The 13,033-nt window shown below is 38.6% G+C and overlaps 1 protein-coding gene across 5 annotated transcripts in view; it reads right to left on the minus strand.

Annotated features, from left to right (window-relative positions):
- Window positions 1-13,033, minus strand: part of atrnl1a (attractin-like 1a) — a 338,833-nt gene that overhangs the window by 184,517 nt on the left and 141,283 nt on the right. For all 5 annotated transcript variants that reach the window (XM_025897448.1, XM_025897447.1, XM_005473721.4 and 2 more), the window contains 2 exons: window positions 12,326-12,419; window positions 1,519-1,571 (listed from right to left, as the gene is read on the minus strand). In XM_025897448.1, the coding sequence (XP_025753233.1) occupies window positions 1,519-1,571; window positions 12,326-12,419 (147 nt within the window). The remainder of the gene's footprint in view (window positions 1-1,518; window positions 1,572-12,325; window positions 12,420-13,033) is intronic.

Below are 13,033 nucleotides of genomic sequence, written 5' to 3' on the forward strand. Positions count from 1 at the left end.
GCCAGAGTGCAGGAGAGGTCATGACACGTACACAGTACACAGCACGCACGCGCCCTCGCACGTGTACGCACACACACATACACACCATAGTAGATCTATTTTGGTAGGGCAGAAGTGAAGATGTATTTTTGCTGCAAATGCAGAATTGTGCCGACGTACTTAGGGGAAGTGCAACAGATGTCCTAGGAGAAAGCGACAGCGAAGACGAGCTGAGGGGAAGCACCGACCCGAAGACAATGTTCTTTAAACTATGTTAAAGTTCACGGAACATTTTGTGGTTTAAGTTGACGTAAGCTGTACTTTGTCTGTTTTTGCAAAAGAGGGGGCTTTGTTGTTTCAACCCTATAAAAGTCTTTGTGCTGACGATTGTAGTTAGTCCAATACTGAATCTGAACAGTATTGGCTCCGCATATGTGTATTCATTAAAATGCCGTCTAAATTGCACACGCCTGGATCTGTGGTTATTTTTGGATTCCTCTCTCAACATTGAACCCTAACAACGGCTGGACTACTGTAACTCCCTTTACGTTGGTTTAGATCGTTCCTGTTTGCATCGCCTCCAACTGGTGCAGAATGCTGCTGCTCGCATGCTGACCGGTTCCAAAAAGAGAGACCACATCACTCCGGTCCTCTGCTCTCTCCACAGGCTCCCAGTTGCTTTTAGGATTGATTTTAAAATTTTACTGCTGGTTTTTAAGGTTCTTAACGGAACTGCACCTCCTTACCTGGCAGAGCTTCTTAGCATTTACTGCCCTAGGAGATCTTTGAGGTCAGCAGATTTGATGCTTTTAGATGTTCCCAGGTACAGATTAAAGACTAGGGGGGAGAGGGCTTTTGCTGTGGCTGCACCCAGACTGTGGAACAGTCTACCCCCTCACATCAGATTCTCCACAAGCCTAGGAACTTTTAAAACTGCTCTTAAAACTCACCTATTTTCACTGGCTTTTAGCAAGGTTTAACCTATTGTTTTTAATTTATTGTTTTATCTGTGAGGCATTTTATGTACCTGTGTTTTATAGCATTTTTATTTGTATTTTATTGTACAGCACTTTGGTCAGCCTCGGTTGTTTTTAAATGTGCTTTATAAATAAACTTGACTTGACTTGACTTGACTAATTTTTCACCAAAATGCTATGAAATGTACTTAATGACACTTCTAAGCTGCACTGAAAGTCACACTTTGGCATAGCTACAGTATGTGTGATTAATAAAGCTAATCACTAATTTCCACATTTGCCCAATTGAAGTGTATGTCCTTTCCAGTAAGTTTCAACAAAGTTCAAATAAAGGAAGTTTCTTTTACTTTATTAAATTAAGTAATTACTTAAGATTATTACTCTATGGTCACTTAAAATAATGAAAACTAACAGGGTTTGTGTCCGCTTCCTGGACGCTTTCCTTTCTTTTTGGAGACACAAAATGAAATGAAACATGCACACAGACTGACAGATTAATCAGGGTAAGAATAGATGTGCGCAGGCGAGGGAGACTCAGGTGTATCGGTGGCGGGATACTTACAATAACAGGTTCCTCGAAGGGGGTTACCAAGGTAACGGTTCTCTGAGTCACATCTGCAACAACACAGAAAGAGAGACCGGTACAAAAGAATAAGTGAGACAAAGAATAATAGCATCTGCATTCAGCTCAGCTTCAGTTTGCATGAAGTTTTTGTCTTAAAGTGCGTGTGTGTGTGTTTGTGTCTGTGTCTCGGTGCTGCAGGTGTCGTCTTCTGCCAGCTTTTTCTGAAGCGAATTCCCCCGATAATTGTCTCTAATCAGTTGCGTGCTCTCTATTTCCCAGAGCCTCACAGACTCACGCATACATGCAGGAATGCATAATTATCAAAAGAAAACCTCAAACTATAATGCTGATGAGAGACAGTTTCTTCAAAAGTCTTCAATGTCTCCACCTCCTAAAGAATTTCATGCGTATGCAAGAGAAACGGTGGGTCACCAGGTTAGATTTCTGAACAAACTGAACAAATGTGGTGGATTTGTATGCAAAGGGAAGCCCAGCTCCATCCAAGTCCAAAGGAAACTGCTCAAGGTGTCCTTTTGGCTTCACTTCCATGATATAAAAAAGCTGTTTTGGCAACCTTAACAGTAAATCAGACACAAAGCCCACAAACGGGGCACAAACTGTGCCTCCCTCACAAGCCAGAGAGCTAAACAGGGGCTCTTACCACATTTGACAAATCTGCACTATTAGATGCCCTGGGATGAGAACACCCTGGAAATCCACACAAAACACATCACTTGAAAAGACAACGTTGAAAGCAACTCCTGTGCTCGGATCCATAGCTGGGACAATAGCGTAGCTGTTCTCGATCACACTTTAGAGTAACATGTTAGTTCAAAGAGCTTTGACTGGTGGAGATGGAGGAACCTTGTTTATCTTTTGTGTTTTTGTGTTTAGGGATTACCTGGATAAGACAGGATAATAACTGGTCAGAATGACTGGCCAGCTACAGCCTGTAAAGTCGAATCAGTTCAGCATTACCCATTATACATTATAGAGAAAATATTTTTTTTCTGGATAAGAAAGTCAAACGTCCAGGTCAGTCAGGTGGTTTGCAACAGGTAGCTCAAGTACATCACACTACACATAGCACATATTATCATTTGTACGCATATAAATACAAATTATTTGAGTATCTCTCAGAGAAGGTGCCCTTGGACTGATAAACTTTCACAGACAGAATGATAGCAAGTTGTAGTAATTATGGCAAATGTAATTCTACTACAATGGTTGTGACGGATTAGTAATGACAGATTAATCTATCAAAAACTGACCAGAGCATGAACTTCTTCAATTATGATAAATATAAAACTCACAAGACTTGTAGAAGAGCTCAGACAAAACATTAGGCAAGCAACAGACACTGACAGTGTTTTTGCTATCTTTCAAGACTGATATTGAAGTAGACAGACTTTTAAAAGCACATTGCTTTACGGTAAATACCACCTTTTTAAATGCGACTCAAAGGTTCGATCTGTACTCTTCTAGGTCACTCGGATTGAAATTTCTGTCTTGGATTGTCTGGGCTGACTAATCAAGGTCGCTGAGTGGAAAGCAAAGAAGGAAACATATTCGTCATATTTTTTGACAATGGCAAGAGACAAACACCCTGACATTTCAGTTTTCAGACAACAGCCGCTGTCATTGTGGACATATTTTCCAAAAAGTTAAAAAAAGAAATCTTTCAGCGTTGTGACAGAATAAAATGTTCATTAGGGTCTGCCTTTCACTTTTCATCTGCACTTAATTTTGATATTTAGGCCGATTCCCTGTGACCAAATAGACTCAACATCTTTTTAAAATGCATGCATCATCTGTTGATGGGCGGTAATTGGCTGTTGCTGACATCTGTGACCTTTAGGTCCACAAAAAGTCCCTAATCACTAAGATAAGCTCTGGCAACAAATATATGTTTAAAAAACATGATCAAACATACAAAGTATTAATGTATGTTTTAAGTTCGTAAGTAGAAGTAATAGAAGAAAAACGTCAGAGTTACAGGTTTTATTCCGTTATCATCAGGAAATGATGTGCATACTTTTAAAGCCATTAAAGTGCCAAGATGGATGATGTGTACCTGAAGCAGCTTAGGCCACAGATAAGTAAATTATTGCCTGGCAGAACAGAACAAAAGCTACAGTTATTAAACTCCCAGTGCAAGCTCAGTGGAAAAGGAGCTGTAAAAAATGTGATAAGAGGAGCAAATATAATTGTTATTATAATGCCAAGGCTTTCAAGGCTCTTTGCATCATTGTGAGGGAGTGAAAAATCTCTTTTGTGTCAGTGGGTGAGTGGCTCTATAGGACATTCATTTGGAAGACTTTAAAATGAAAAACAATGAGGTGTTTACTGATATTGCAATGACTTGATGAATCCTGTATTTTGACCAGAGAGAGCGCGAGAAAGCAAACCAGCTGCTATCAAATGCAGCTTACTGACAAGCTTTGCCAAATATGGTCAATGAATCATCCAAAGAGCTCCACAGAACACTGACTGATTCATTGTGCAACAGATTAAGGAGGGAGGGTTCAAGAACACAGACCGAGTTAGAGTGGGAAGAAAACAGAGCCTAAAAAGAACATTCAAGAGTACAGTGGGTGGGGGGGGGGGGGGGGGGGGGGGGGGGCTACACGAACAAGAAGGCGAGGGCAGGTCGAGTTTACAGCTGGTCTTTATGAATTCTTCTGTAGCGTTGTGGCAGGTCACAGAGCTATGCTGGATGCTGAATATTTCATTCTTCTATAAACCCTGTCCAAGGACGTGGCCTTAAACCATAGCAGCTTCACGAAGCTTTTATCCTGAATCAGGAGTTTAGGACAACAATAAAACAAGAAACAGCAACAAGATTCTTCTCTAATAAATTAGAGGAAAAGCGCTCTCGGACGTTAAACAGATAAACGACAGGTTAGCCCTAAATTTGGCTTCAGCTTGGCAGGTCTCATTAAGATGTGCATTGGCTTTGACACAGAAATGTATATGACAGCAGCAGTCAGATACTAGAAACACATTTTTAACAAGAAGCATCGGCATCTTAAATTAATTTTTTATGCAGTTATATTAGGATGCAGAAAATTCTATGACGTCAGTAAACACCATCATCAGGCCAAATGGAAGAAACACAGGTTCCTGTGAAACAGTATGGATTCAAACGGTACTTTTCAAAAAGCAACTTTGTGTCAGTTGTTCCAATTAGGAGACAAGTAGTGTGGGCTGTAGATGTGCCCTGCCTATAAATAAAGACACACAAATCCCGGTTACAGCTCCGCTCATTAAAAACTGATTGGTGTGAACCATCTCTCTATCACAAAAACCTTCACAGGACCTTACAAGAAGCAATTTAAAGATGTATGAAGCTGGAAAAGACCAAAAAAGCATTTCTAAAAACTCAAATGTTAATGTAAATTGTCTATAACTGAAGTAAATACAGGAGAGCTGCAATCTTTAGGAGAAGGCATGATGTACACAACATACAATCCTTAAAAAGGTGAAGATGAAATAACAAAGCAAGTAACAACAAAACCTGCACCTGCAGACATTTCTATAACTTGGTAAAAATCCCACTGAATAAAAATTCTACCCAGGACATGGAAGGAAACGGAAGAAATGACTGCTTAGAAAATTAATCAATTAATTAAATCAGATCTCAAGTTTGTGAAGCACCACCTGGATGGTCCACAACACCACAATGTTCTGCATAAACAACACTCGTTTGGAGAAAAAGGCATGGCACACCAATGCCAGGAATTGAGCCAAACTGAAACATGGTGGAGGTACCATTATGATTTGGGACCATGTTGGAAAATCAGTGAGAGAACAATAAATTCATAATTTTAAGAAACAATGAGCAGGAGTCCAAGACCTAATTTTAAGGATAGCCTGAGTGGTGAACAAGATATTGACCCAAATGTACCAAAGAAAAGCAACAACACAATTAGCTTTTATGTGGAATTACCAAGTCAAGTTCCAAGTTTAGTCAGATGCTTTTAGTTTTAGGTTTTTTATGTATATTTAGTTTTTTTTTGTTTTTTTCCTTGCAAATACACATGTAATCAAACACAGAGCCTGAAGCAGGAAGTGTGGATTAACCCTGATTAGGTTTTTGGATAACCAAGAAAGTCTGGCTCTGTTTAACCTGCTTCACAGTACACCCCTCTGTATTATTTGTTCATAACCACTTAAATGAGCAAGACTCTATTACATGTAGAGCACCAGATATGATGTTGGATAGAGAAAAAAAAACAAGAATCAAATCTCCCCCCCCCCCCCAAAAAAAACAAAAAAACAAAAAACAAAACCTTAAAGTCTCTGACACTAAAAGGAAAAGCAAAGTGGAGCACAAGGAAGGTGAAGTGCCCTTCTTAAAAGGAGAACTGAAGCTTAAGAGAGGATGAAAGAGGCTTATTAAAAAGTGTTGAATCCAGAGAAGAGACTTGGTAAATGGAGCTGCATCATCTCAAGAGGACTCTGTGACTTTAAAAGCTTTGGAGTCGCTCCCAGCCAACTGCCACAAAGGAATGAATTGAGGAATATAGCAAGCCTATTTCAGCACAAGGAGATTTACTGTGATAAATGCAATGTCATAAATTGCCTTGGGCCTTTATCTGAAGCCAAATATGATTTAAAAAGTACTTTCACTCATTTTAATCATAGTTTTCTTCTTTTAAGCTGTGGTTATATTTCCAAATATTTTTAATTTTGCTTCTCTACCCACAAAGTAGCAGTAGTTAGAGATTCATTCCAACTACTTACAATAGCTGCTCTGAAGAATATTTTAGCTGGTACAAGAAGCGTGAACCTGCCCTACTCTGCCTTCTCATAAAATTTACTCTTGGATTTAACCACCGTTATTTCATGATGTGGCACTGTGTTCACTCTGCACTCACTTTTTATCAAACAAATGCTCTGCAGGCCCGGACACAGCGGAGGCCAAAATGGAGGTGCCTTTTAGATGAAGCTGTTTTGAGCCATTTTCGCCTGACAAAATAAAGTTGTGAGTGGCAGAAGCTGCTCCTTCAATATTGAAAGCACTTTTGTCCTGTTTTTCTGTATTTTGAATTAAAGCAGAACGTTTCTGCAGCAAAGTGAAAAAAATGTTCATCTTTACATCTACGTTTTTGAAAAAACACATGCAAAAAAACAGATTTTATGCTTTTGTGAGTGAGTTTGGATCCATTTTAATTAGCAGTGTTTTTGTTCTGGGTGTAGTTCTGGGTTAGTTACCAACAGGAATCATGCAATTAAATTAGTCACTAATCTAATTGTTGATCAAAAAAAAGAGGGTCACCTATAAAAAATATTATTTTCAAAACATATATTCTGTTGCTCTGGATCTTTTTGCAGTGTAGGAATATTGTCTTTTGGGACAAATTCAAGTGCAACCCCAGTCATAGGTAGGATGGCTCTGAAGTAGCTGTCTCTACTTGTAGGATGCATTTGGTGGTATGAGCTCAGATTTTGAACATTGTTTCTTCTAAAAAGTTTGTCACCAGCAGCATATGCACAGAAACATCTCTTGTGGAGGACTTTCCTGCTTCATCTCCTCTATTCAAAACAGGAATACTACTTTCATATATTTTAAAAAAAAGTTATATTATTACATTTGTAAAAAGGGGAAGGAACAATTTAACACAAGCACATGAGCAAACAAGCGTATTTTGCTGTTTGCTGGCTAGCTAGTTTCAAAGACAACTACATGCTAATAATCTAGAATAAAAAAATACACATTTACCAAATTTGCTGAAGCAGCAATCAGTAATGATTTTTTTTAAACATGCATATATACTGAACTCCAATATGCAAGAAGTTGAAAGACTTGCATGAGGTTAGGTTTATGGGCAGAGGACATGCTTTTTTTTTCTTTTCTTTCTTTAACTCTTCAAGGGACCATAAAGTCCTGGATGCAAAGCTCCCACATAAAGGGGACAGACACTTAAGCTGCTTAAAACAACCACAATGGGAACAAGATAGGGGCCACACGAGACTGGAGAGCTTCATCACTTAAAACAAATGGTGACTCAGCTACACAACACACACACACACACACACACACACACACACACACACACACACACACACAAACAGAGCAAATGACAAGTGCTGAGCTTTGATCTTGTAAAACTCTCAGCAAAGGTAAATAAAATTGAGATGAAATGTTTTAGCTCCTGTGTATTATATATATTTTTTACTATAGAATGATGTTTTTACTGCTGGGATTTTGTGGGTTTAATTATGGCAGAGTATTCACAGAATAAAACAAAACAAAACAAGACAAAAAAGACAACACGTGGTATTAAACCCGGGAAAAGTAAAACATGCAAATAGGCTGTCAATTAAAGGAGTCCAGTAGAGAAGGCCAATTGAAGCCAAATCAAAACGATCAAAGAATCAAACAACAAGACAAGAAAGAAGAAATTATGGACTGTTCAATAGACTGCACGTTAAAAGTGCTGACACACACAACGGTTTGATTTTTAAAAGGTTATGTATGAATTTACATTAAAACTGTAACCAAACCCGAATGCGTTACAGCATGAATATCAGTTATTGTGGAAGTATAAACTGCTTGGAAAATTTAAAATCAATACCAATTGATCCATTGAGCTTTTCAAATTGCTGGAGTTTATAAAGAGTTTCTTTTATTCTTATACAAATTTTGTCATTTTATTGACAAAATTCAAACAGGTAAATAATCAACCTGTTACTGAGTGATACCTCAACATGGTCCCTCCTACAGTTGTGTTGTTTTGAGGTTGTGTGGATATGCTCTGACAGAAATCGTAAATCAGTATGACTATGACTGTGTAATAGGACTATGTAGTGCTATGACAACGTACAGTAAATGTTAAGTAGTGTTGAAAATGAAAGTCTCTATTTCCATGTCTGAGCTAACACTCTAAGCTAAACTTTCTAAGCTAACAAGCCGCCCATAATCTCATGCTCTCGATAAACTAGGTGCCTGTTGCCATGTCAGCTTTATCTGATTTAGAGTTCAAGTTATGGCTGATTACATATTCTTTTACACAAGTGTGCACAAATAATCATTAATCAAAGGTTGCTGGAATTATCTAACCCATACAACAAATGCATGCAACTTTTTAAACTGAAGTTTAAAATTATTATTATTTGGAACTTGTTTTGTTCCTGTATTAACGTGTCAGTAAAATAGATATTATATTTGAGTGTGTCCTGTCCTGATTATATTAATGTTGGAGGAAAAATTATTGCGATGTACTGATTAAAAAAAAAGACAAAAACAGAGAAAAAGGACATAAAAATACTCCTCTCCAAAATAGTGTGTATTTCATGTTTTGTTCACTTTAAGCCGACACAAAGTGACAATATCTTCATGAACGCAAACATGTACAAATCTACAGACACAAAAGACAAAATAAAAAATGTCCCAACGTCTCTCCGATTCTCTGCATTTGTGACTGCACTTTCTCACATAGACAAATATGCATCCACGCACCTGCTGCAACCCGAGGGCGCTTGCCATCCACCCCCGGGGGGAAATTGCTTGTTCATAATCAAAACAACAAACAAATGGCCCTCTGCTTGGTACACCATTTTGGAGTGACTCAACCAAAACACCCACCGCTGTGACCGAGACACATTTACAGAGAGTGAGAGAGAAAGAGAGATGCGGCATCAGGGCAAATCAAAGGTGAAAGCGACAGCAGCACGGTGGCTTAGTGATGCACAAGTGAACACACACAAGTGAACCTTTTCTGCTTTCAGCCCTCCGTGGAGTTTCCAACAGAATAATGAAATATCCGTGTGCACTGAAAAGAGACGTTACACAGAAAAACAAGCACAAATGCCAAATGAGCAGGTGTACTTAGGACGTATGCCCGATTCCAATTCAGCGTTTATTTAGTCTGCTTAACTGCAGCTGAGTTTTGTTCCAAATGTGCCACGTTATTAGCATGATAATCAGAGTGAGCCGCCACTGTCTTGAGTTAGTTTTTTGCCCTAATTAAACTACTGATGATCACAAGTATTGCTAACACATATTTAATAGCTGTTTCTATTAATAGCGGTAGGCTTGATGTATCTGAGTGATGATCAGGGTTTCCCACAGAGTCTTAGCTTGGGCAGGTTGCACAGGTAAATTTGGTGATTTATTTATTTTCTTTTTACTTTTTAGTCCATCTGAGACAATGACGCCAATGACTTTCTAGTGGATAAACCCCTCACTCTTATTTTCAAAGTTCAGTCACTGGTAACCAGCTACTGTAGCTGTGGTTCTTCCTGTTTAGAGTTCCCTCCAACTAAATTAACACAAGTCATGTGTTCCTACTGTACTGCCTGACAACATAAACAAGCAGTTCCATATTTAAGCACCAGTGAAGCTATAGTCTGAGTCTTGTCTGGGACCATTTTAAGCTTTATTTTCACTTGTAAACTTTTGATTTTATTTTTGATATAGAAATATTTGTGTTCACAAAGGCATAAACACTGCAAACCCAGTTTAGAGCTCCAGCTGAGATACTCTCATTAGATGAGGGATGGCAGCTCCAGACACCTGACCATCTGAGTGGCCACAGAATACAATGTATAGTGAATATTTACTGAGTTCTTGATGCAAAAACATGTTTTTTGTTTGTTCTGTAAAGTTCCCCTTCTGAAAATTGGAGCATATGTGGTGCTTTAACTTCCTTTTGGAGCATATACACCATAAACAGATGGATGCAGTTTACAGGTCGAAAAAAATGTGCTGAGAACTCGGACGTGACTGAAGCCAACGTCCTTTCTTCCTTTTTAATAGCCATTGTTGGGCATTTTGTACATTTTGGTCACCAAGTTTCAGGAAGGAGAATTTTACAGGGAACGCTCATTGTGATTGACAAGACAGCACTTGTCACAACATCACAATGACGATGTTTAAAACATGTCCGAGCTTCTAATGGTGACTTTGTAACACAGTAGATGATGGCAGTGTTTTGAAGTCTCACAGACGTTTAAGGAACTGTTCTTTTCAAGAGTTCAGTATTTGCTTCATTTTGCAACCCTGGTGCTGTTGTTTGAAACAGGAGCACAAACCTCTTCAGTGTCTATAGGAAAATATCAAAGTTTGAGTTGGAACGAATGATCCTAACAAAAGCAGGTAGCTCCTCATAAAAATTTATAGTTAACTCTTTATAGTTTTAACTCTTGGTGATGAGTGTTAAAAGAAAAAAAACATTTTCTATTTTTGAGATACTGGATGATTTTCATTTGATGAGCTTTCAAAAATAACATAATCAGACTTTAAATTGGTAAATACAATTCTAAACAAATTCAAATATGTGTCTAGGTCATCTGATCACTTTTTGTGGGCACAACTCAACTGGCCTTCAAAAGTATTATTAAAACAACAACAAAAGAAAAACACCTTCCATTTAGCCCTGCAGGTCCATCAAAAACAGCATAATTCAAAAATGCAGTTGGGAAATATTGGTAAAAATCTGTGTTTCTCTAGGTTAAGTTTCCAAGGTAACATGGAGAGGACTGTATATGAGTACAAAATGTTCTGCCACGCTGACAGCAGGAAAACACTGATTAAAGTTGACAGTAAACATGTGGAGAGTCTCTGGTAGTGTGAGGGGGCAGGGTGCTTTGCCCTCAGACAAAGTCAGGTTCATGTCAGGAGCAGAGCTAGGGTTCAGGATTACTTAAAGGTCATGGAGAGGTTGGCAAAAGGCCGTCAGTGGTGAGGGTCAAAGTCTAAGATCAGGGTCAAAATGTCACATGCAGTAGGTATGACTCAAGATGTTCAGGATGCGTGTGTCAGAGTTACTTTCTAGTTTTAACTGAAGGACTGAGCCTGTTTGACTACTGACACTGGATGCAAACATTAGTGTAAATGTCAAAAGAAATATGGCAGATAACACCAATAACTAACGCGACACCTCCACATGTAACTGTGAGCTTCATGCATACAGTGAGGGAAGAAAAGGTAAAGGCAACAGCTGCAAGAGCATGGAGGAGAAATAATGAGGAGGAAATATCACATTATATAAACCATGTTTACCACCAATCATAAAAACTCACGTTGCAAATCATTTTTCTAGATGGTTATTTGTTCTAGAAATCAAAAACAATTGCTGCAGCTCTAATAAAATGAGTTAACATACTGATGTTTTGAGTTAAGTAATTGAAACGACTGGGCAGAAAATCTATACCTGATTATTAAAATATATAACTGATGGCAAATTATCAAACACTCACTTAGATGTACACAAATAATCTGAGGTATGCTATCATAGTTTAAGAATAAGGGAAAGAAATCTGTCCCAGCGGGGGTTGTCTTGTCTCATCATGCTGCATGCTCCTCCTGTTATAGATGGCAAACCACACAAACACCAGAGCACTCTCCAGCTCTGCTTTCTACCCTCGCCTGCTAGATTTATTGATGCAGCAGTTTTCAGTCTGTCTCCACGGCGCGTTGGTCCACCAAGCCATTTAGGATATTGTAGTGCTGCAGCGGTCCAGTCTGGCAGTCAAGGGAAAGCATGCACACACAAGCCACGGACTGTTTACACACTATTCTAGCTTTCTGATCACCTAAAATATCAAATCCTGAATCAACCTAATTTCAGTGTAACCCAAAACTAATGCAATAATCAGCAAATTTGCAATCCTGAAATGGATTCAGTGTCATGATGAAGTGTCTTTGCCACATTTCTCTCCAGTGCGCTTCTTGTTGTCAGTATACATATATTATATATTAAAGTATTAAAGTGACTTATGAAATGATTAAATGAGTATTATTGGATCAGGTTGTCTAAAAATTCAGGACCAGTTAGATTGGGGTTGGCACACTCACAGCTGACACTGGTCTCCCTTGACGCCCTTGGTGGTACAGAAGCACTTTCCCGTGTTGACGTGGCAAACGTTGGCATGGCTGTTACACTTGCATGCTGCAAAGACAAAAAGAGAAAGAGAAGAAGCAAAGATGTGTCAAGTTTGGTTTTTGAAAACTCTTGATATCATAGAGACATAACAGAAAACCAGCAATTTCTTGATGACAACTTATGGAAATACTGCTGAGGTGCCCTTCAAGCAAGACATTAATCTTTATCTACTGCAATGGACCTGCTCAGCACACAGCACTGAGACATGCATACTGTATATAAACACAGTAATCCTCAAACATTGTCATTCACAATGTTCCAGATGAGTAAATGTATGCAGACAAAGTGAGTTGTGAGAGGGATAGAGGTAGAAAGAAAACAGTGTGGGGAGAAAGCAAGAAGGCAGCTAAAATGGATAAGAAAGCAGAGAAATGGCAATGAAAAAATAAAACACAGGAAAGGACAAATCACTCATCTCTTTGGAAGAAAATCAAGGCATCTTGCAGCTCTGAATCATTCCCATCATTCCCAATCATAACAGTTGTTTAGTTTCTGATTGAACTGATCTCTCTTGTTGAACTCATTTCTTTTGTTTCTGTCTTCTTGGACAAAAGTGAGCTTAAGCTAATGCATTCTTCAAAGAGAATTCTCACTCAAACACAACACATTTCCCAACAGTT

The sequence above is a fragment of the Oreochromis niloticus genome, linkage group LG13 (assembly GCF_001858045.2).
Source record: "Oreochromis niloticus isolate F11D_XX linkage group LG13, O_niloticus_UMD_NMBU, whole genome shotgun sequence".
Lineage (NCBI taxonomy): Eukaryota > Metazoa > Chordata > Actinopteri > Cichliformes > Cichlidae > Oreochromis > Oreochromis niloticus.